The sequence below is a fragment of the Xiphophorus hellerii genome, chromosome 7 (assembly GCF_003331165.1).
Source record: "Xiphophorus hellerii strain 12219 chromosome 7, Xiphophorus_hellerii-4.1, whole genome shotgun sequence".
In the NCBI taxonomy this organism is placed as follows: Eukaryota; Metazoa; Chordata; class Actinopteri; order Cyprinodontiformes; family Poeciliidae; genus Xiphophorus; species Xiphophorus hellerii.
Window position 1 is genome coordinate 32294566 of NC_045678.1, and position 23929 is coordinate 32318494.

General features: G+C 45.0%; 2 protein-coding genes, 1 long non-coding RNA gene and 1 other non-coding gene across 32 annotated transcripts in view; 3 read left to right on the forward strand and 1 right to left on the reverse strand.

Annotated features, from left to right (window-relative positions):
- Positions 1–1661: 1661 nt before the first annotated feature.
- Positions 1662–2504, reverse strand: LOC116722595 (uncharacterized). Its single transcript, XR_004339791.1, has 2 exons — positions 2138–2504; positions 1662–1980 (listed from the first exon to the last, which is right to left on the reverse strand). It is a non-coding gene; the product is annotated as an uncharacterized LOC116722595 (long non-coding RNA).
- Positions 2505–7858: 5354 nt separating this feature from the next.
- nifk (nucleolar protein interacting with the FHA domain of MKI67) lies at positions 7859–11572 on the forward strand. 2 transcript variants are annotated; one of them, XM_032568058.1, is made up of 6 exons: positions 7859–8273; positions 8897–9025; positions 9442–9550; positions 9622–9833; positions 9985–10038; positions 10395–11572. In XM_032568058.1, exons 1-6 carry the CDS (start codon positions 8148–8150, stop codon positions 10581–10583), a joined length of 819 nt encoding a protein of 272 aa, XP_032423949.1. In that variant the 5' UTR covers positions 7859–8147; the 3' UTR covers positions 10584–11572. The 2 variants fall into 2 exon arrangements, with proteins under 2 accessions (XP_032423949.1, XP_032423948.1); XM_032568057.1 differs by having other exon boundaries at positions 7865–8273; positions 10392–11572.
- On the forward strand, positions 10080–10208 carry LOC116723749 (small nucleolar RNA ACA64). The gene has a single exon (XR_004340033.1). It is a non-coding gene; the product is annotated as a small nucleolar RNA ACA64 (small nucleolar RNA).
- A 130-nt stretch (positions 11573–11702) lies between the features above and the next one.
- clasp1a (cytoplasmic linker associated protein 1a) overlaps positions 11703–23929 on the forward strand; it is a 56786-nt gene continuing 44559 nt past the window's right edge. For all 28 annotated transcript variants that reach the window (XR_004339946.1, XM_032568028.1, XM_032568035.1 and 25 more), the window contains exons 1-6: positions 11703–11947; positions 13349–13763; positions 22480–22558; positions 22628–22731; positions 23052–23143; positions 23211–23286. Coding sequence is in view for 27 of the 28 variants with exons in the window: in XM_032568028.1 (XP_032423919.1) it covers positions 13569–13763; positions 22480–22558; positions 22628–22731; positions 23052–23143; positions 23211–23286 (546 nt within the window). In the remaining variant the exon portion in view is untranslated. The remainder of the gene's footprint in view (positions 11948–13348; positions 13764–22479; positions 22559–22627; positions 22732–23051; positions 23144–23210; positions 23287–23929) is intronic.

Genomic DNA, 23929 nt, shown 5'->3' on the forward strand with positions numbered 1-23929 from the left:
ATCACCATGAACGTGATCAATAATAGAAAATATGTGACAGAACATGGATCAGTTCATTGACAATTGTAATTTGTAAATGTGGAGGGGCTGATTGACCTCTGAAATCATGGAAAATGATTCACAAGTTTATTTTGCTGCACAAATGTTAACGTGTTCTGCTTTGCGTCCAACTGAATGGAGAATTAACAACTATAACACGTTTTGTGCTAGAAGTGGATTTTTCCATTTTGTTATTACTCCATATTATTATGAAGTTATAATAAAGTTATGATTATATTATATTTTTTGTCATGAAAATAACGAACCTTATGCGAAAATGTAAGGAGTAGAAAGTACAAACATTTCTCAAAATGAAGGGAGTAAAAGTAAAAAGTCGTCAGAATGATGAATACTCAAGCAAAGTACATTTACCTGAAAAATCTACGTAAGTACAGCAACTAAGTACTTTTTTTACTTTACAACTCTGATTTCTCCAAACTTTCCGTTTCCCACATTAATAATTTGAGACACAAAAAGAAAAAGAATGAACTCCTCTAACTCCCGGCAAGATGGCGGAGACAGCGGCTGCGCGGTAAGAGCTCTGAGTAGCTAGCTCCTTAAATAAGTAGTTGAACATCTATGAAGTCCAGACTTGACACGATAATAATAATGAACTAATAATAATAATAATGAATTAAAGCGTCCAGTGATAACGGGAAAGATAAGACAGGCAAGAGAAAAACAACGACGATAGTGGCTAACAGCAAAGCTGACAGCAAAGCTAACAAGGCTCTGCTAACACGACTACTGCCACGCACAAAATATGGACACCGATGCCAAAGGGACTAAAAATGCCCCAACATCACCGTGTAAGGCCCCAGTACCACACAAGAAGACGAAGGGAGACGAGGAGGTTAGTTCAAATACATCCAGTGCCAAGATTTTAGAAGCAGCTGAAAATCTACAGAAAATGATGCTGAACTTTGGAGAAGAAATGAAACGGAACACGCTAACATTGCTAACATTGCTAAAGCGGTGGAGTTTAATAGCGCTGCAGCAGGCCCGTGCAGAGACCACTGAAAGGGCAGGTGCTCAAAAAAAAAAAAGGGGCACATCTAACCGCATTCTAGGAAAGACTATTAACAAAACCACACAGCTTTCAGAGCTTAATAAAAATGATAAATTACAAAATTGTGAGACATACAATATAAGCTAAGGAAAAACTCTATATGGAGCATAACACTATGCATATGTTAGATATTTTATTAGTAATTTCTTTCTGCAGGTCTATTTTGTTATAGGAAAGTATTGCAATATTCAAACCCGCAATTTAGCAAAATATGTAAATCAGAGCTGATGGTTTAGCTCCGATTTACATATTTTGTCTTTACAGAATTACACTATTAAAAATATAAATATTGTCTTTTGCAGCTTGTGATTGAAGGTTACCTGTTTCCAAAACTGCCTCCAGGGATTTTTTCTGAAAAGTGTTCCACTTTACCATAGCACACATATGGGACTCTGATCCACTGTGCTCTTTAATTTTCTGTAATGCTTTGTTCCATCTGTTTAATCCTATTGTCTTCCATGATTTGCGGAACATGTGCTTTTCTTCATTCAAAAAAACACGACAGCTAAAACAAAACATGGAATTTAAACTGGGAGAATACTCCAGCCATGGGTTACTCTTATACCATTTATTCTGAAAAGACCTTCCTTCTTCATTTTTAGGAAATGACAGCTCTGGTTGGCATGGTCCTTGGTTTACACAATTTTGGATAAATGCTTCATCATATTTTATGTTGAACTGCAAGACATGTGCTGGGTCATTTGGGTGTGGAAGGTCCATTAAAAATATGAATGGCTTCTCTCTGACTTGTTGCTCTGCATTTTCATCCATAGTGTTTATTTCTGACTGTTGTCCCTCTCCTTGCCTGTCTTCCTGTGTTGTTGACTGCATTTTTGTCTCCTCCTCTGATCTATCACTTTCCTTCTGTCCATCTGGGAGCAAGAAACAAACTAATCATTATTCTACACCTAAATTTAGTACATCTTAGCATAAGAAAAACACAACAGATGCCCTGTAATATTAAATATATTGTTCACTACCAAAAGTTACATGTTGATAATGTTAAGAACATTTTTTTTTTGTTCGTACCTGCAGTACTCGTTCTGACCCAGTCGGTCAACAATCCACTACCTTTTGCTGCATCTATCAATTCTTTTCTTTTTTGTTTCTGCCGTCTTTCTTTACGTGGCATCTTTGAACTGAAAAAAGCAAAACATAATGAATTATGATAAGAACACTGTATTAACCACACTACCAATTATTTACCTTTGTGTTTAAACCAATATGTTTTTCAGTCCTTAGCACAACATAATATTAATTTCAGAGAAAAGGAGGCCTCTGCTGTGGAGCTCAATATGTTTCACAATTATTCTATTAAAAATATAATAATAACCTCAATTAAATAAAATACAATTGTGATCAATACATTTTGAATTGAAACAATTTTTAAACAAAAGTTTTGCTTAAAATTTTTTTTTTAAATTAAAATCAGAGATTTATGTCTCAAAGTGAGAAAAATTATTTGTGAACAAACTTATTTGCTCATGTCATAAATCTTTTCTTGCTATTGTAAGTTTTTGTTTGTGATTCAAAGTTTTGCTTGCTTCTCACATGACGTCGTGGGCAGGGCCGAAAATTGCAACAAAAGAATTCTGATGTGTGCAAATAAAAGTTTGTTTTGCAAAGAACTTTTTAAGTTAACAAGACAAAATTTAGTTATTTAATTAAAAAAATTAAAATAAAACTTTTTGTTTAAAAAAAATAAATCATTATAATTCAAGCAGTTTTGTAAATTCTATTCCCCTTCAAGATACATTAACCTAATGCCAGAATAAATGCAATTAATATACATTATGCAGCAAAGGAAATTAGATAATCGGACATATATTCATTATAGAGAGATGATCGGTTTTGGATCGTTGATGTGGCCCCATCAGCAATAATGAAGAATGACCGCTATCATTAGCGATACAGGGAAGAAGCTTTTTAGTTATCTTGCTTTGCTACCAAACTCGTTAGCTAACAGCTAGCTAATAGGACAACAACAACAGCCTAATGTCTGTATGATAAAATACTGAATCGATAGATAAGAACAGTTTTTCCTTACTTTTCCTTCCTTCCTCCTCCAGGTTGAGCTCCACAGTAAGCTACTGCGCAGTCTCACTGACTGAGCGGGAGGCAGCTGCGTCATGCGTCACGGACAAAAGGTCAAAGGTAACAAGGTGACCCGAAGGGCTTATTATGTTGTTTTTCTTTAAATAAAAACAACAACAACAAAAAATAATAATTTTAGTACATATCAGAGGAGGGCTTGGGAAATTAACTTTAAAAAAAAAAAAAAAAAAAAAAAAATTGGACCAAAAGGGCACTTTAGGGCAAGGAGCAAAAAGGACAGGTGCTCAAGCACCCCCAGCCCCCCCCTCTGCACGTGCCTGCGCTGCAGTCCAACTGCGGTAAAGTTATCCGCCTCTTCCAAACTGACAGTAAAGCCCTCACTCGATTTTCACGTGCGCCACTGCTCAAGACGTTACGGCTCCCTAATGGACCTCAAGCCGTCAACTGAAGACAAACAAAAAGTAGGAATCCTCCAACCTGAACTAGATGAAATGTTTATAAACGGGCTGAAGGAGCTTTTATTAGATCAAGAGTTAAACGGATCGAGGAGGGAGAAAAAAACTCTGCCTAGTTTTGTAATCTGGAAGGAAGACAATAACAAAATTCTTGTCATGTTGGTTTCTATTTGTCTCGCCCACATGCAAACACCACACTGGAGAAACGGAATCAGTAAAAATAAGTTTATTTCTTTATGCACAGAGTAATCTGCTGGGATCGGTCCGGGTAGAGAGGGAACGTCTCTTGGAGCGGTCGAAGCTTTGTATGGGTGAGAATACTCGGTCCGGGAGGAGTAGTCCGTGGGTTCGGGTTCCTTTATCTCTTTGAGAGTCCAAGTTCCAGGTTACGGGCGGATTGTGGTGTTCCAGACAAAGAAATGATGGAACCTCCAGGATTAAGATTGTTCGACACTTTTGGTCTGATTATGCTCCTGTGTTGGAGGCTGTTTGGTGGTATAATCTGAAGGTAAACTAAATATAACAATTCGCCATTGGTGGCGCTCTTGCTGTGCACAAGAGAGGTGAGCAAAAACCTGTGAAGAAGAAGAAGAGATGTTCTCGGTTCGAATAAACGTTGCCATGTGCTACTTCCAGTTATCTGCTTGAACAGTATTTTATTTGACCTAGTGTATCATACACAACACAGATAATAATCGAGTGGTTCCGTGAAGGAGCGGCGGAGAGCGGGCAGGTAAGTTCGGGCAGGCCGGCCACAAGGGAGCGGTTCGGCTACCAGCCGGAGGCAAACCAGGGAAGACTTGAGATCCAACGGGGAGGTTTTGCAGACGGGACTTGGGCAACCAGTGGGTACTGTCCACGGCGTCACTAGAGAAAGGATCCGGAAGGGAAACCAGACTAGATCGTCACCAGTGATGGGTCCGGCAACACCGATGCGTCCCCTCATGCATCAAGCCCAGAGACCAAAACCCGCGTCAGTGCGCGTATTGATTTCAGCAAGTCACGTGATCGATACAGGAACTGTTTTGAAATGACGCTGACGCACCAAACTGTGTTTATATGGAAGCGAATCTGTCAACAGGATGCATTTACCAAAACGATTCTTTATCTTTTATTGTACGGCGTCAACTATGGAGCCTCAAGGCAAACGAAAGTTTTCCGCAGTGTGGGACCATTTTGATCTTACATCGGAAAACAAGTTTTCATTTCGTTGTTTCATCCGGTTCTTTTCAGTTTGTACTTGATCTATGTGAATCCAAATTCAGCTGAAATTGAGTCTTACTTTACTTTCATATTATGTTCTGCAGGTTAAGTGTCGCATATGTTTGACAGAAATGTCTTATTTAAATAAATTCACCTCCTCAATGCTGAGGCTTTATAGGGCAAAGCATGAGAATGAAGTCCCAGATACACCTGGATAAACTCAGGTATACAGCCATTCTACAAATTACTCAGTTGCTTTTTAGAAATTATTTCATATAAATGTATTGTTTACTTAATTTTTTTCTACAGCAGGAGAAGTTGTGTCAAAAAACAGAACAGACTAAATTACAAAATGTTGGAAAAACTTATCTTTTTGAATGAAAATTTGTGGGAAAGCCCCCCCCAAAAAACAGTCCACAATCACCCTCATTCCAAACATGTTCACTTTCATTTTCATCACTTGGTTCATGTTCACATTATTTATTGACTATCGAAGAATATCAAATATATTTTGAATTTAACTGAAGATATGAAATAATACAATATATAATATACAATAAAATACAATGACTTCAATCTTATTGTATAGACTAGGTCATCAAATCAGTCTGTCAACTACGTTGCCTGTAGAGATTTTTAATGTCCAGCAGGTGTCAGTATTCAGTGACGCAGCATCGACACAGTATCAATACAGTTTTGCTTTGGGTCGAAACGATACATGACGCCTCATTTACCCATCACTAATCGTCACTGGGAGATCCACGGCATCTCGAAAGGGAGCACCATTGCTGGCTAACACTCTGGCGACGAAGTACTGGCAGCCCGCTCCTCTTGTACTCTCGGCCTGATGAGATGATGAAAACCCGGTGTGCAGGAAGATCCACCAGTCTCCAGAGAGAAGGTGAATCTGACGCCATCTAGTGGCTGAAGGTTGAGTAAACGAAAGAAAACAACCCCCCCGCTCCACAACAATTCTAGCAAATCTTTAATAATAAATAATGTAGAAACCAACAATGAAAGATTAATATCAACAGAGATTTTTAAATTCAGTAGCAACTTGTATATCTCCAAATTCTCAGAACAAAAATCTCACCTTTTTTAAACAAATTAAAACATTTATCCCTAAAATAGAAGATAATTACAAACAAACCTGTGACAACAAAATTACAATAGAAGAACTTAATAAGGCTGTTAATCATTAACCAAAGCACCGGGTCCAGATGGACTGACTGGAAACTTTTAGAAACACTTTTGGGAAGACATAAAAATATTACTGCATCAGGTTTTTACAGAAATGTTTAAAAATCATATGATACCTACTACAATGAAACAAGGAATTATTATATGTATCCCAAACCAGACAAGGACCCTAGATTTATTGAGAATAGAAAATTTATTGCTCTCAGAAATTCAGATTATAAATTACTAACATCCATATTTACCAAACATCTAAACATTATTACAGAATCACAATCTGGAAGGAAGATCAACAATACGAGACCTGATCGAATATTGGGACATGATCAGTAATGATCAATAATGATGTCTTTATTCTCTTCCTTTCTTAAAGCCTGACTGTTTAACTTCAGTTCTTACTCTCAGTTCTTGAATATTTAGGATTTGTAGTAAAATGTCTGAATGTAATTAGAGGTCTCTATGGTAACATTAAAGGTAAAGGTAATTTTATTTATAGCGCATTTTCAGCAACAGGGCAATACAAAGTGCTTTACAGGAATTAAAAGGAAATACAAACAAAAGGAAAGAGCAAAAGAAGAAAAAGAATCTAATGTTGATCCAAAGTAAATAAACTAGATACTCTTATTCAGGGTTGGTAGATAAGTATAAGTAAGTATCTTCTGGTCTAATTTCTTTTCTGGGTTGGGAGATTAGGAGTCTAAAAAGTAATTGCTAAGGTAGTTTTTCTTCTGGTTTCCAAGTTCTAATTCTCGTTCTGGGTTGTTAAATAAGTGTAAGTAAGTATCCTCTGGACTTCTGGGTTGCTAGTTAAGTATAAGTATTCTCTGGACTTTCTAAGTATGCTCTAAGGTTCTTTCTAACCCTAACCCTACCCCTCCGCCACCACGGCACGCCCCCAGTGTATCTATTAATGGAATATCATTCACTGATCCAAAATTCAATAACTACACATTTAGAAACTGTCTAAAAGAAACTTTATTCACTGGGAAAATAAATAAAAATAACATTCTTTGCAAATTTGAAAAACCTTTGCATCAATTGAAAAGTTAAGAACTCTACAACTCTAAAAGTAAAGAAGCTAAAATGTTAAATGTTGTTTACTGCTCCAAAGAGCTGCTAATAAATTTCTTTAATATCGATGACAATAAATGCTCATTCTGTGAAAGTGATGTAGAAACGATAGACCATGTCTTCTATGAATGCCAAAATATACCAATATTCCAGAATAAGTCAAAAATATTCTGGAATTGCTTTGAAAGGTTCATCAAACTGAAAATTGCACTTCCTGAATCTATTTCTAGAGATATGGCAACTTTTGGAGTGCTATTGAAAAACAAAACAATAGAATAGAATAGAATTCAACTTTATTGTCATTGCACTGTCACAAGTACAAGCAACGAGATGTAATAGAGCTCTGTTGTAATATTTTGTCTGGCAAAATACTTTATTCATAAACAAAGAGTGCTGAGATCATCTGCAGTTTTTAACATTTTTTAATCTGAATTCCAGTTATATTTGAAATCTCTGAAATGTATTGAATCATATGAATACCTGACTGAATTATTAATGGAATTTCCCACCAATGCATGTTAATCCTAAAATATTAATCCCTTTGTTTCTATTTTAGTTATTATTTTATTGATTTATTTTTTTCTTTATCAATGTTACTGTTGTACACTCATTTCTAAATCTGCCTCTCTATGCCCTCTCCAGTTTAAATAAAGTGTATTTTAAAAAAAGAATGACTTCTATGGCGGAAATACGTCAGAAACACGTGATCGCGGAAGTGCTTCCTCTTCCGTCCGCTGTAGCGCATTACTCCAAGTACACCTCTCCATTACTCTCATATAAATTCCATTTGTTTCGGGATAAATCTCCACATGAGTCGTTTTTAAAAACTGTTGAGCCCCAATAACAGATTTTTCTGCTAACATCAGCTTCATTTTTTTTCCAATCAGGTTAAAATGCCGACCGAAGGAGCCGATCGCACCACTCCAGGCCTACAGGGGGCGCTGTGAAACAGCTCCGGATCACGCTGCGCTTCCTGTCACCTCAGTTGTTAGCACATGTTCAGGAGGAGCAGCGTGAGGAGCTTCGGAGCCGAGTGAATCTCTGGATAAACTGGTGAAATGACAGAAAGCAAAGCGGAGTCCGCTTCGCAGCGGCCCAGAGAGCTGCTGGCGCTGAACCCGGAGCTGGAGGTCGAGTTCAAGAAGAAGGTCCAAGAGGTGAAGAAGAAGAACCGCGGCGGGAAGGTGAGCACAAGTCGGTTCTGGTGTTCCTCATGGGGGATTCATCCTCGGAACCGGAGAGGCAGAGAACTGATTAAACCAAGAACCTCAGGTTTGGTCCAAAACATCTCGCTGGACTGGATCTAGGACTGCAGAACCATTCAATAAATTAGGATAACAAATTAAATCGTTTCAGGTACTTTATCACTTATTACATTATATAGGTTAATTTCACACAGACGGGAGTTTTCCACCCTTTATCTCTGCTATGATTTTCCGGTTACAGTTGATTTAAAAAAAAAAGACGGGGTTCGGGTTATCTGTAGAACATCTGTAGAACCATGGGCGGCCCTAGAAGGGGGCCAGCAGGGGCCCAGTTACCGGAGAGCTAAATCAATTTCTCATGATGACATGAACTGGCAGGATCCTAAGAACAAATTTTATTTTTACTTTCACAGTTTTACTGTAAGAATCAAAATTGAAGCTGTTGCTCTTTGAGTCAAGCAGAAAGTCAGTGGGGGATCAGCAGGTCAGCAAACTTCCTTCAGGCTGATTGCAGCTGCTTGGATGAAACCAACATGTGTTTTAGTTTAAAACGACTCGTGTGTCCTATGACATCACTTCCTGTTGGTTTCTTTGTTCTCCAGGGGAGCCGTGTAACTCCAGGTGTGGTGTATGTCGGCCATCTTCCTCTGGGGCTGTTCGAGCCGCAGCTCCGGTCCTACTTTGAGCAGTTCGGGACGGTCCTGCGCCTGCGGCTGTCCAGGAGCAAAAAGGTCAGAAAACAAGAACGACTCAGTGGGACTGGACCCAGAGGGACACGGCTGGGTGTCTCCGAGGACCCTGACCTCCGCTGATTATCGGCCCTGACTGAAAATGGTCTGAGGTTCTGACTCTGGTTCTGACCGGGTCCCGAGGTCCAGTATCCTGGCCAACATGATTCTAGTGCATTGATCTTACTGGCCGCTTTGCCCGTGGTCCAATAGAACCACCAGAACCTCCTGATCTGGACCCGATCTGGACCAGCTGAGCCACTTTGAAATGCCTTGTTGCTGAAACGTGCTATACAAATCAAATTTGATTGATTTTAAATAAAGAGTGTTAAATAGTAGTAGCCATTGCCATGGTTACCTGTAGCAGCCTGTTGTGGTTACCGTAGCAACAGGGAGTGATGATGTCATCTCTGCTGCAGACCGGCGGCAGCAAAGGTTTCGCCTTCATCGAGTTCGAGAGCGGCGAGGTGGCGAAGATCGTCGCGGAAACCATGAACAACTACCTGATGGGGGAAAGGCTCATCAAGTGTGAGTAGAACCTCCAGAACCGGGCTTGGTTTCTGGTTTTGTTTCTGATCTGGATCCCTCCACGTTTCCAGGTGAGGTTCTGCCTCCAGAGAAGGTCCACGAGAAGCTGTTCGTCGGGTCCCAGAGGATGTTCCGCAGGCCGGCCCAGCCCGCCGTGACCCGGTACAACCGGTCCCGCTCGACGGAGCAGCTGGAGGCCATGACCCGCCGCCTGCTGAGGAAGGAGTCGCAGCTACGCAGGAAGCTGGCCCGGCAGGGGGTCCAGTATGACTTCCCCGGATTTGTAAGTGATCTCAGAACCGGGTCAGAACCCGGGTCTGTTGACTCCAGATCAGTGGGCCTGTGGTTCTTTCCCTGGTTTTGATGCAACGCTCTCATGGAACCAGTTATTTCTGAGGATCTGGTTCTTACCGGTTCTTCCTGTTCTGGTCCAGGCGGCCCAGAAGAAGACGACCTCCGCCGTCCTGGACGCTTCGTCCTGCAGCGATGTAAGTCCACCCGCCGGTTCTGGACACGCCGGTCCTCTGGCCCATACTGAAAATGGCCCGGCGCCGGTCCGTGGCTTCGGGTCAGATAACCGGGCCCACATGAAGGTGGGGCGTAAAGCTGATTGGCCGCCTGCCTGTGGTGGCGCCATGAAACCCACGCCCCCACATGACTAGTTACCATGACGACACAGATGATCAATGTGATTGATGTGCATTGATAGCTTATATATTTGGTAAAATGTTTCTGGCTTGTTTAGTTGGTCTTTATGTTTTTATGATTTTAATCTCTTTGATCTTCCTCGTTGCTGGTTCTGATCAGCCTGACTCTTCCTCTTCCTCCTCCTCTTCCTCAGCAGACCACGCCCGTCTGTACGCCGTCCTTCCTGGAGAGGAGGAAGTCCACGGTCGTCCTGGACGACGAGGAGGACAGCGAGATCATCCTGAAGATGCCGGAGGAAGAGGAAGACGATGATGATGATGATGACTGCAACATGGAGGAAGAGGAGGACTCTGACAGCTCTGAGGACAAAGAGGAGGCCCAGTGAAGGGTTTCAGTATTTAAGGTGGACTGGGACAGTTTCTACCTCCAGACTGGAGCCAGAGCGACCCGATTGGTCCAACAGAACCGGGCTGGTCCAGGATGGCTCTGCTTCCTGCTTTATTATTGTTATTGCTATGATGAAGAATGTGTTCTTGTCAGTCCATTAGAGAATATTCCCTAATATTGCAGCAGAGAAGCGGACCGGGCCTGATCCGGACCAGCCAGGGAAAACGTGGGCTGCGTCACATGACCAATCACGGACCGCATGACCCCCCCCCCCCCCCCCCCCCCGCCCTCCTCCCCGAACCTCCCCAACAAACATAGACCACATATGTTCCCTGCTGGTCAGCTGGTGATCCAGTGGATCAGTCAGAAACTTCTGGGCCGTCTCAGTCATGATGCTGGTCCGATGAACCCAGACGATGTTTTCAGACCTATGAGCTCCGATCTGCTGCTGTGCTAAAACCTGCGCTAATACCGGCGCTAACATCGGTGCTAGCATTAGTGCTAAAAGTGGCGCTAACAGCAGTTTCATGGTTAAGGCGTTAGGATCTGCAGCTGGGCGTCGTTCTGCCGTGTTACGGGTTTTAGCGGGACAGAACCAGAGAATGAAACAAAAACAGGGAAATATTTCAGTTTAATAAAATATTCAAAGCTGCAGCGATCAGATCCCTGATCGACCAAATGGATCCTCTCAGTACGGCTCGAGCTTCATTATTAATTCATTGTTAAAGTAAAACTATAAAAGAATAAAACTGTTTCTGTGCCAGTTCATAACATCATAAGGAATTGATTTCATATTGTCTCCTGGGTAACTGGGCCACTGCTGGATCCCAGGCAGTGGCCCAGAAGAGGGGGTTCTTCTGGTACAGAGGGATGCAGCAGCGTTAGAGCTCTTTAAAAAAAAACGAGCAAATGTTTAACTTTCAGGCATACATTGACTTAAATTAGTTTCCTGTCTTTTTTTCTTATAAATAAATGTTGTTGCAAATATGCGTAAATATTGTCCATTTCTTCTAAAGTTTCTGTGTTTACTTTTTTCTGGAAACCGAATCAAAGCCACAATCGGGGCCCATAAATCTGGTTCTGACTGAACCACACATGCGCAGTCCAGCCCTGGCCGCCAGGTGTCGCCAGAGATCGCGCTGCCGAGCGGCCGCTTCTCCATGCGACAGTTTTCCAAGTGCCAACATCATCTCTGGATGGACTGCGCATGCGCACGACGATCCCCATTCTTGTCCTTCAGGCAGCATTCCTGCTGGAGAGTGTTGATAGAAAGGCAGAAAGAGGAGCCGTTTGAGGCCGCGGACTGAAGCTTTCCCCCCGGAGCGGAGAGCGGGCGGCCCGGAGAGTCTGCGGCGGGAAATGGTGAGTGTTAACTCGAACGATGAAGCTGCTCCTCTTCGGCCCTCCCGCCCCCAGTTTTCTTTTGTTGCTGCGAACTGACGTTTCATTCAAAGGTAGCTAGCTGTAGCTGGGTCCGCTGGTTACTGCCGGGCTTCACGGAGGGAAGGCGGCCGGAGAGGCTGAAAAGAGAGGCGGGAGGTTCCACGGAGGCTCCCGGAGCGGACCGAGTGCTACCTGCGGTCCGATGGAGGCGTGGAGACGGGGAGGCTGCGGCTAACTGGAGCAGAGCTAAGCTAGGGAGGGGGGAGGTCTGGTGCACCAGGATGGAGATCCAGACAGCATCATGTGACACTGCAGCTTTATCTAGCCAGAACCTGAACCAGAACCAGAAACTGGTGCTGTCTGCTGCCCTGGGGCTTCCAGGTGAGATTAGCTCCATACCAGGGTGGAAAGACATCAGCAGCGGCTGCCAAACCCTGAGACCCCCCCAAGTTCCTCTTGTCAGAACTGGATCAGAACCACAGAAATGGATTCTTGCTGCACATGTTCTGGTGTGCTGGGGGCTCGCTGAGGCAAAGCTGATCAGGATGCAGACGTTTTTTAGGGGAAAGTTGAGTGGAAGGAAGAAATGCTAGAACAAGTAGCAAACGCAACAGCCTGGTAGGGATTGACACATTTTTTTAGCCATGTTTGTCATGCTAATTATAAGCAAGCTTTTGAAATCTTGCATTAAATGCGTATTAGGCTCCTGGTTTGGAGCAAATCAGCCAGGCTACACAGAGCGTGATGTCATCAGAAACTGACGTTACACATGGTTGTAGTAAACAGGAAGTAGAGGTTTCTAGCTAGCATGGAGCAGAGAGAGTCCTGCTCTCCTGGAGGTCTGACGCTTGGTTCCTCTAGTAAGGCTCAGATCCACCAGTGGGTGGCAGTGTTCGCTATGTCAGAGCTTAGCTAGCATGTTTCTGTCTCTTTAGCGCATTAGCATATTTTATACACAGCTATAAACCGCCCAAAGTGAACTTATAAACCTTTTGATCAAAATCACAAAGTTATTTTTCAAAAATCGCATAAAGAAGAGTGGAAACACGGCTGGCGTTAGCGGAGCCACCGGCTGCTCTCCTCCGTGCAGCGCCGCGCTAGTAATGAAGGACCCAGACCCGGTACTGAGCCCAGACCCGGTACCGGATCCGCTCTGTGTTTCTCGGTTAAAATGCTTTTTATTGATCTGATGTGAATAAAAGAGCCGCAGCTCAGAATGTCTCTGGAAGTGCAATGATTTTTTAGCTGGGTAAAAATGTCTCCCTTCATAACTCTAACCGACCCAAACCCGGCCCGGTGCCGGGTCTCCAGTAACTCTCTAACTGGCCCTGTGCCGGGTCCCCGGTCCCGGTCTGACTGGTCCTTCTCTCTTCCCTCCAGGAAAACGCTGGACAGTGGCAGGACGAAGACATGGATCCTTGATCCAGCGACCCAACCCGACCCGCTTCCCGACCCCCACCGGAACCAGCCGCCCCTCAGCTGCTGTCCACACATGCTGCATTGCTGCCGCTCCCAGGCCCCCGCTGCGTCCGTCCCTCTAGAGTGAGCCAGTGGCTGTTCCTCGGGTCCGTGACCCGGTCTGGTCGGAACCGGCGCGCCGATGGAGCCCAGCGTGGAGAGCTGCTTGGCGCAGGTCCTGCAGAAGGACGTGGGCCGGCGGCTGCAGGTAGGACAGGAAGTCATTGACTACATCCTGGACAGGAACAAGTCCCCCGAACTGGAGCAGGACCAGACGGCGCTGGACAAGATGGTGGACGCCATCGCCAGCTCCTGGGTCAACTCCAGCAACTTCAAGGTAAACGCAGCTGGAGCGCGGCGGGGGAGGGGTGATGCTGTGGGGCGAGGACATGGAGCCTCCATCCAGTGTCCTGACCCGACCCGGTGGTACTACCGCTGCCGATCCGTTCAGTCAGGTCATGATGAATGCAGCCTGACCTCTGTGACCTCTGGCAACTTGTTGCTGTGGAAACAGAGCAGAAATCCTTTACATTACCTAGTCGGCTTCGGGGAAGGATTTTGATTGGAAAAGCGATCAGTTTGTCACAACATTATCAATCACATCGTTCTGCTTTGCTGTTCTCACTGCTGGAGACCAAACCTGGTCACCATGACAACCAGTAGATACACTTCCTGTCACACTATGACTAACATGGCTGCCGCTACAGCCGCTCTGGGGGAAGCATGGCGGAGGATCTGTCATGCTGTGGGTCTCTGCCAAATAATTTAGCCTTTGGATGAATGAAGTTGAATTGAAACTAACAGGTTTTCTAGGCCAGTCGCAATAAATCCATTAGTCACATGACAAATTAAAACAAGATCAATAATTTCCATTTTTATGATTTACGGTTTTTCTCTTTCTGCTGAAACTGGATGATAGTTTTGAGTCTGGTGCTTCAGTCTCTGATAAACCTTTTATTTACACACATTTCATCATTCATTTGATTTGTTTCTGTTTTTTGTTTTGGATATTTAAAATGTCTTCCAATGTTAAATGTTCTTATGAAGTTACAGTTTATTGGGCTTTGAGAATCTGAGAACATTATATTACTTAGAAATGGCCTCAAAACAACAATATTATCGTTTATCGCGATAACTTCTGGGACGACTCGTCGTCCAGGCACATGTAAGATAACAGCAGATGAGCTTCTGCTTGTCTTGTGTCGTCAGTGTGAACATTTCACGACTGACGGCGGCGGATGTCGCCTCGCGGCGCCACTTCCACAGGAAGTGAACGTTTCTAAACGTTTAAAACAAAATGGCTTCCTTTAAACCGTCCTGTAGGTAAAACCCTGGAGAGCTGCGAATCTTCAGACATGTTTGGTTTGAGACAATGAAGCATGTTTATGCTAACAGTGGCTGTAAGGGCAGCTGCCCAGGGCATAAACTGTCCTCTGAACAGGTTGACTGCTTCCTGCTTCCTGCTGCAGAAAACCCAGATGGTTGCTTGCATGTGATTGGCTGGAGTGCAGCAGGAGGCGGGGCTTGTCTTCATTCCTGCTGGAACCAGAACGGCTGGCAGCGATCCATCCTGATTACTCTGAGCCACACAGAGTAATCTGATTACATTTACTAATCAGTTGGCAGCACCAGTGGGGGGGCACCATGATGGAGCCAACTGGGTTCTACTGGGTTCTACTGGGTTCTACTGGTTTTCTTGAAGCAGACGACTGGCCAGCTGAATTAATCCTCAGGAAATTGAAGCAGGTTCTGGTTCTGGTTCACCTTGCTGTGCGGCTCCCAGTCTTCCCAGTACACCAGCAGCTATAAAGCCGAACTAACTAGCGGCTGGATCCAGTAGATCCAGTCTGTGCACTGTTTTCACTGGTCTCTCTGGTCTCCCAGTCAGCCAATCACAGTGCAGGCAGCAGTAAGCCCTGCCCCCTGCGCTCCAAAGCCCTCAGGCGAAGCGTCGGCCTCTCTGATCGGATCGGAACCTGTTAGAGCCGCCGCCTGGAAGGTAAAACATCCTGTCATGGCAGCTTATTGTGTTGCTATGGCAACAGCTGCTGCTGCTGTAGCAACCAGCCGAGCAGCTTCTCGGTCAGGATGAGCCGCCATGACACCACAGAAGAAGAATGCTGGGAACGTCTGAATCAGCTCCACAGGAACGTGGCTTTGCTGTCCAACTATCCTTTCGACCAAATGTCCTTCTGCCCTCCTGTCTCTCTCTGCAGAGCTGCCTGACCTCAAGGTTTCCTGATGCTATGGAAACAAAAGCCGAACTGTAACCTCCCTGTTACTTGGTCTCTTTTTGACACTAACGACGATAAACACGGATAATATACTTGAAAATAAACAGAAACTAAGGTAAAAAACATTGTCTGTTAGAATGAATTAAAATGCTTAGATACTTTTTAAATGTAAAAAAAAATGTACAATAAAAATATCCGAGAATATTGCCTACTAGCACAAGCTAAAGCTAATGTTAGAAACAAAGTTTAAAGAAAGTAAAACTCACCTTCGTGTCTGTGTATAACGAGGCGAACATCTTAAAACTTTTCTCCAGCTTATTGTCGGGGCTTCGGATCGATGTTCATCATTAATTGTTACCTTGGACAAGCCCTGCAAACACCCAGTGGAAAGAGACATTTTCACCGGACTGGAAATGACCGAGCCGCTTTTCCCCGAACGTTTTAGGCTGACCTGCAAAGAGTCTGTTGACACCAGGTGTCTGTGTGGACAGCAGTGCATGCTGGGAGCAGCAACAGTGGGGTGAAGACAGGCCGCCTTCCTCAGCGCGGCGTCTCGTCACGCTGCTCTGCTGCTGAGGTTCAGCTGACTCTCCAGAACCCGGTTTGGTTCCGGTTTCTGTTTTTAGTGCTCACCCTTAGGCGAGCGGGCCTCGGAGCGGCCCGGCTGGCGTCACGGCCCGTCCCGTGGTTCCCCTCTGACGGGCCGTGTCTCTGCCTGTAGGACACAGCGGAGACACTCTGCCTCTGTTAGAACGGTTTCTGATCCGATTGGGTTCTGGTTCTGGTCTTTGGAGGGAGGACTGCTCCAGAAACCAGAATGAACCGGTACAGTCTTTGCTCAGAGGCGTCCGTCGCTCAGGCTGCTGTGGAGTTCACTCTGATGTTTCATTTTGGACCTGGTTCTGGACCCGGCACAGGAACCGGTTCTGGGCTCGGCCTGGTTCTGAAGCTTTTCCTCTGATCTCTGTCTCCCGGTCCATTGCTTTAGATGTTGCAGCAGCCATGTTGAATCTGATATTTTATGAGGTTTATTTTCCGTCAGGCAGATGTTTGGGTCACCCGAAGGCGCTCTGACTGCAGGCGGCTGCAGCCGTCAATACGCTGACGCCTCATTGGACATGTCGGCTTGTTGCTGCGATACGTCACGGCATCCGCCATGTTGAATGTGGTGTATCTGCCAGTAAGCTAATATAATTAAATGGAAGTTAGTGAATGTCACTGACTCACAAACTCTGACATGTCAGGGAATCAAAGAAAGCTCTTTTTCTAACTTTTTGATGTGAATATTTAATTGTTTTGGGTTTTCTGAATAAAGAGCACAATGTTTATGACTGATTCTGATCGGTTTTATATTGGCATTGATGAACACACACACCTTTACAGGGATATATTTATAAACATATTTACACAATTCCATAATTCAATGTGCACTTAACATTTCAAGATATGAAAAAAAATTCCTTTTAATTTCTATGTATTTTATTGTAAAGATAATAAACTTTGATAAATCAGCCATTGTCAAGCATTATTTATACATTTTTGCTACATTTTGTACAGTACAATATGTCAACTGTGGCGTGGACAGCAAAGACAATGTGTGAAAAAATCTAACAGACTAAATTATTTTTATTTATCTTAATACCCTAATACTTCAGATTGACATATTTCACTTAAAAATCTGCAAAAAATGACAGGAAAAAGCGTACATTACACTTTTTAAATAAATCCAGATTTATTTACATTATATTGGGAACACAGGGCACAGGCAGGGTTCAGCCTGCTGGTCAAACTGGGAGCAGTCCAGTGCCTGGGAGGCATCCTGGTAGCCAGGCTAAAATGAAGGTTAAAAATGAAATGATCTCACAGTGTAATAGAAAATTCATCCCTCCTCCACATTCAGAAAAACATATTTCAGCATATTGGGGCACGGACTCGTATAGCTAAACACTGACGATGTGAAACATGACTGAAGAAACCAGCTGTGATCCTCCCAGACTGGTTTCTCTGGGAGGAGAACCCCAGGGAACTGGGAGGTAATCCACTTCCCTTCTAACAGCACTTTCTCATTGACTCTCTTTAGAAAAAAGACACAGTATGAAAAAAAGTTAGCTAAGCTAAGAAAATAACAGAATAGTTACTTCAATCCAATTTAGTTACATAGGAAATACTTCTTGGTTTTTTAGAAGCTAGATTCTGGCCACAAAATCAAGAAATCATGTTCGTAAAATTGTTCTTTTGTTTTTGTTTTTTTCATTTTTACCTGTGATAGGTAATGCCAGTCGATCCAGTTTGTACTTTAAAATGATTGAAACAAGTAAAAGTAGGACATGAAGTATGGAGCTGCCATCGCTCTACTGCCACATCCAAGATGGTGGACTCAGCGTCCAATGAGCCGTCTATGTATTCATGCCTGTGGTTGCAGCTACGGCTAACTATGCCCGCTAACTACAGCCGCTAGCTACAACTGCTAACTATAATGGCTAACTACAATCGCTAGCTACAACTGCTAACTACAACTGCTAACTAGAACCGCTAACTACAACCGCTAGCTACAACCGCTTACAACAACGCTAGCTACAACCGCTAACTAGAATTGCTAACTAGAACCTCTAACTGCAACCGCTAGCTACAACGGCAAACTACAACTATTAGCTACAACCGCTAAATAGATCCGCTAACTATCACCACTTCCCCGCCGGGTGGAAGTGTACGCAGGCCGCGACGAGAACGTAAACAAAGGCAGGGTAAGCGTGGAGGGGTGCGAGCTAGGCTAAAGCTAACACCACACCCGCTCCCTTTACCCAGCATTTTCCTCGCCAATGTCCGTTCTCTGGCTAATAAAATGGACGAGTTACGACTATCCATCACGAGTGACAGACGGATTATGGACTCAAATGTCATGTTTTTCACCGAAACATGGCTAAACAACAGCTGCCCGGACAATGCTATCCAGCTAACTGGACGCCACACACACCGAGCCGACAGGACAGCAGATGACTCCGGCAAGACCAGAGGCGGCGGTTTGTGCATTTATATTAACAAAGCTTGGTGCACAGACTCTGCTACTACCGAGAGTCACTGCTCACAGAATGTGGAGTTTTTAATGGTCAAATGCAGACCTTATTACCTCCCAAGGGAATTCACCTCGATCATCCTCACTGCCGTGTACACCCCCCCGGATGCTAATGCCAAGCTAGCCATGAAAGAACTCTATGCGGCTATTGGCAAACACCAAACCAAATACCCCGAGGCTGCTTTTATTGTTGCGGGTGATTTCAATCACTCCAACTTGACAGTTCTTCCCAGATTCCACCAACATGTCTCCTGCCACACCAGAGGAGACAAAATCCTGGACCATGTCTACTCCAATCTGGCTGGAGCCTACAATGTGACACCCCTCCCCAACATCGGACAATCAGACCATCTCTCCCTGTTCCTCACACCTCGGTACTTACCACTCATCCAACGTGTGAAACCTACTGTGAGGACAGTAAAGGTGTGGCCAGAGGGCTCAGACGCTGTGCTCCAGGACCGGTTCAGGAATACAGATTGGACTATTTTCCACCATACAGACTTGGATCAGTACGCCTCATCTGTACTGAACCATATTTCCACCACCATAGAACGTGTCACCACCTGCAAACGCATTACCATGTACCCCAACCAGAAACCCTGGATGAACCGAGACGTTCGTCTCCTGCTGAAGGCCCGCAACATCGCCTTCAGGTCAGGGGATGCACAGACTTACAGTGCAGCCAGGGCTGAGCTGAAGAAGGGAATCAAGAAGGCCAAACACCACTACAAAAGGAAGGTGGAGGATCATTTTTCTAACACCAACCCCCGACGTATGTGGCAAGGCCTTCAGATTCTCACAGACTACAAGAACCCCAATACCACCCCGCTTCTACTGATGTCTCCTTCCTCAACGAACTTAACAACTTCTATGCTTGTTTTGAGAGAGGGAATACCACAACTGCAACCAAAGCAGCTACCACCCCAGGTCAACAGCCACTGACTTTCCTCCCCACTGACGTAGGAGCGGCTCTGAGCAGGATTAAATCCCACAAGGCTGCGGGTCCTGATGGCATACCTAGACGTGTCCTCAGAACGTGCTCTGGGGAGCTGGCAGGAGTGCTGACGGACATCTTCAACCTGTCCCTAGCCCGCGCTGTGGTACCGACCTGCTTCAAGTCTACCTCCATTGTCCCAATCCCCAAGAATCCCAACCCAACCAGACTCAATGACTACCGCCCGGTAGCCCTTACCCCCATCATTACCAAGTGCTTGGAGCGGCTGGTCCTAGCACACCTCAGATCCTGTCTCCCCCCCACACTAGACCCCCACCAATTTGCATACAGGCAGAACAGGAGCACAGAGGATGCAGTCTCTATAGCGCTGCACTCTGTCCTTTCTCACCTGGACAGTAAGAACACTTACGCCAGACTGCTGTTCTTAGATTTTAGTTCAGCATTCAACACTGTCATCCCATCACAACTCATTACCAAACTCACAGACCTCGGCATCAGTCCACTCATGTGTAACTGGTTGCTCGACTTCCTGACCAGTCGACCTCAACATGTCCGGCTGGACAACCACTTCTCATCCACCATCATCATAAACACCGGAGTGCCACAAGGCTGTGTGATGAGTCCCTTCCTCTACTCCCTATTCACTTACGACTGCAGACCTGTCCATGGCTCTAACGCCATCATCAAGTTCGCAGACGACACCACGGTGATCGGCCTCATCAGAGATAATGACGAGGCCGCTTACAGGGAGGAGGTAGACCGTCTGGCTGAGTGGTGCGACAAAAACAACCTGCAGCTGAACACCGAGAAGACCAAGGAGCTTATCGTGGACTTCAGGAGGAACGCTGACCCACATCCACCCATCCACATTAAGGGGACAGTGGTGGAGCGTGTGGACACCTTTAAGTTCCTGGGAGTCCACATCTCCGAGGACCTGACTTGGACGACCAGCTGCTCCAAATTCATTAAGAAGGCGCATCAGCGCCTCTTCTTCATGAGGACCCTGAGGAAGAACCACCTGTCCTCAGAGATCCTCACGAACTTCTACCGCTGCACCATTGAGAGCATCCTCACCAACTGTATTACAGCTTGGTACGGGAACTGCTCTGTCTCCGACCGGCAGGCGCTGCAGAGGGTGGTGAAAACTGCCCAGTATATCGCCGGGCACCGCTCCCTGCCATCAAGGACATCTACAGGAAGCGTTGTTTGAAAAGGGCCGGGAAAATCACAAAGGACTCCACTCACCCAGCACACACACTCTTTTCCCTCCTGCCCTCTGGGAGGCGCTACAGAAGCCTACGGACCAGAACCACCAGGCACCGGAGCAGCTTCTTTCCCACAGCTGTCACGCTTTTGAACGCCTCCTGACATAAAACATAAACTATAAGGACTGTACTCCCCTATCCTCTCATACAACAATAACACATGGACTATCCTCACACACACACACACATCACGGACTGTTTTCTTCACACACACATACAACCTGTACATTTTATCTGCCATTATTTATCTATAATCCATTCCCTAACATTCTTGTATAATCTGTATAATCTGTGCATATAGCTCCCATATTTATATTTATACACAATATCTATATCTCTTGCTATAACCCCTTATAGTCCATACATACATAGTCTTGTACATCTGTAAATAAATATTTATATCTCGTAGAGCACTTCTGGATAGATGCAAACTGCATCTCGTTGCTTGTACTTGTGACAGTGCAATGACAATAAAGTTGAATTCTATTCTATTCTAACTACAATCGCTAGCTACAACTGCTAACTACAATCGCTAGCTACAACTGCTAACTACAATCGCTAGCTACAACTGCTAACTACAAGCGCTAGCTACAACTGCTAACTACAACAGCTAAATAGAACCGCTTACAACAACGCTAGCTACAACTGCTAACTAGAATTGCTAACTAGAACCGCTACCTACAACCACTAGCTACAACGGCAAACTACAACTACTAGCTACAACCGCTAACTACAATCGCTAGCTACAACTGCTAACTGCAACCGCTAGCTACAACCGCTAACTAGAACCGCTAACTAGAACCGCTAACTATAATTGCTAACTAACACGCTATCTACAACTGCTAAATAGAACCGCTAACTACAACCTCTAGCTATAACTGCTAACTACAACCGCTAGCTACAACTGCTAACTACAACCGCTAGCTACAATTGCTAACTAACACTGCTATCTACAACTGCTAAATAGAACCGCTAACTACAACCGCTAGCTACAACCGCTAACTACAACTGCTAGCTTCAACCGCTAAATAGAACCGCTAACTAGAATCGCTAACCACAACTGCTAACTACAACCGCTAACAACAACTGCTAACTAGAACCGCTACCTAGAATCGCTAACTGGAACAGCTAACAGCAACCATTAACTAGAACCAGTCATGTGACAGCGATGCACATATATCAGTATCGGCCCAAACGTTCCCATCAGTGCATCTCTGCAGTCCTGAAACCACTCAGGTCTCTGATACGAGCAACTGCTCCATGATACTGGGATGATACTGGGGTGATGCTGGGATGATACTGGGATAATACTGGGGTGATGGTGGGATTATGCTGGGGTGATACTGGGATCAGTCATTCTGGGACTGTAACTGGACCTGGCTGGAGCAGCTGGGACGGCCCGGCCCAGTCCTTGACTGGATCAGGAGCTTTAAACTCTTACCATGGAGAAAGGCTTGCTCTAATAAAATATATATTATTATTAATATAAATATCTGACCCGGTTCTGTGTTCTGCCTGTTCTGCAGGTGAACCTGCTGGGCCTGGACCTCCTGTCGGCTCTGGTGACCCGGCTCCAGGACCGGTTCAGAACCCACATCGGAACGGGTGAGTCTCTCTGCTGCGGCGCCTCTGCTGGTTCTGACCCGTGTCTAGCCAGTTCTGGTTCTGTTCCAGTTCTGCCGAGCCTGATGGACCGGCTGGGAGACGCCAGGGACCAGGTGAGGGAGCAGGACCAGGTCCTGCTGCTGAAGATCATGGAGCACGCCGCCTCCCCTCAGGTAGTTCATATCTGGCCCGGTTCCCCCCACCGGCACCAACCCGGATGGGTCCGGACAGGGAGCGGTTCTGTTGGACGGCTGTTCTGGTTAAACTGGGAATTGAATCTGGAGAAAAGTTCTGATAAACTTCTCAGAACCTTTGAACCCAGTTTGGTTCTGATGGATTGATGACAGGAAGTTAGGTTAGAGAGAAACAGGAAGTCATGACATAGCAAGAATGGAGCCCTAACAGAACCGAGCCCTAAAGGGCCCGTGTGGGTCTGGTTCTGCTGGTTCTGGTGGAGTTTAGTGCTGACGTGAACCTGTGGTTCTGGTTCCAGTACGTCTGGGACCGGATGCTGGGAGGCTTCAAGCATAAGAACAACCGGACCAGAGAGGGAGTGTGCCTGTGTCTCATCGCCACGCTGAACACGTGAGCTGAACCAGAACCAGAACCAGAACCCGAGGAACCCACCAGACCCAACTTGTTTCTGTTTCAGGTCCGGAGCCCACGGCCTGACGCTGAGCAAGATCGTCCCCCACATCTGCAGCCTGCTGGGAGACCCCGTGGCCCAGGTGACATCATCACTGACATCATCAGAAGATATCTATACTTCCTGTAGGGCCTGGCTGCTGGGAGACCGCGTGGCCCAGCCCTTCGCTGCCACCTCACTAAATCATTCTGGCCGCCATGACGGTCGGTAGTGAACACAACGACCGAAATTCTTTTCCCAAATTGTTTCTGCCAGTTTCTTCATGGCTTCTTGTTTTAGTTCATTTGTCTGTGAACGCAGCTCACCTGGTTGGGCTCATAGACGGAGGGATTCACAGAAGCTAGCTTAGAAACCGACCCGTTCCTCCTCCCTCCTGAGGAGTTGATCCAACTTTGCTTGAATTCAGACCACATGATTTATATTAATATGTCATAAATGGCGTTTCCTCTTAAAGTGGAGCAGCATTACAAACGTACAGAAGACCAGATGCTAACCAGTTTCTTTTCCATACATGCTAAGCTACATGAATGTGGGGCATCCTTCTCCATAATGTGATATTTGATATGTTTCTAATCATACTTACTCATAAAGTAATGATCTTCTTACCTTGTAAAAAGTGTTTGCTGTAAATCTGTGGTTTCACCAAGTCTTTATGACTGACGGCCGCCATCTTCCCTCGTTAAAAGTTCTAAAATAAAATGACAAGTTTGGTTTGCATGGTTGTC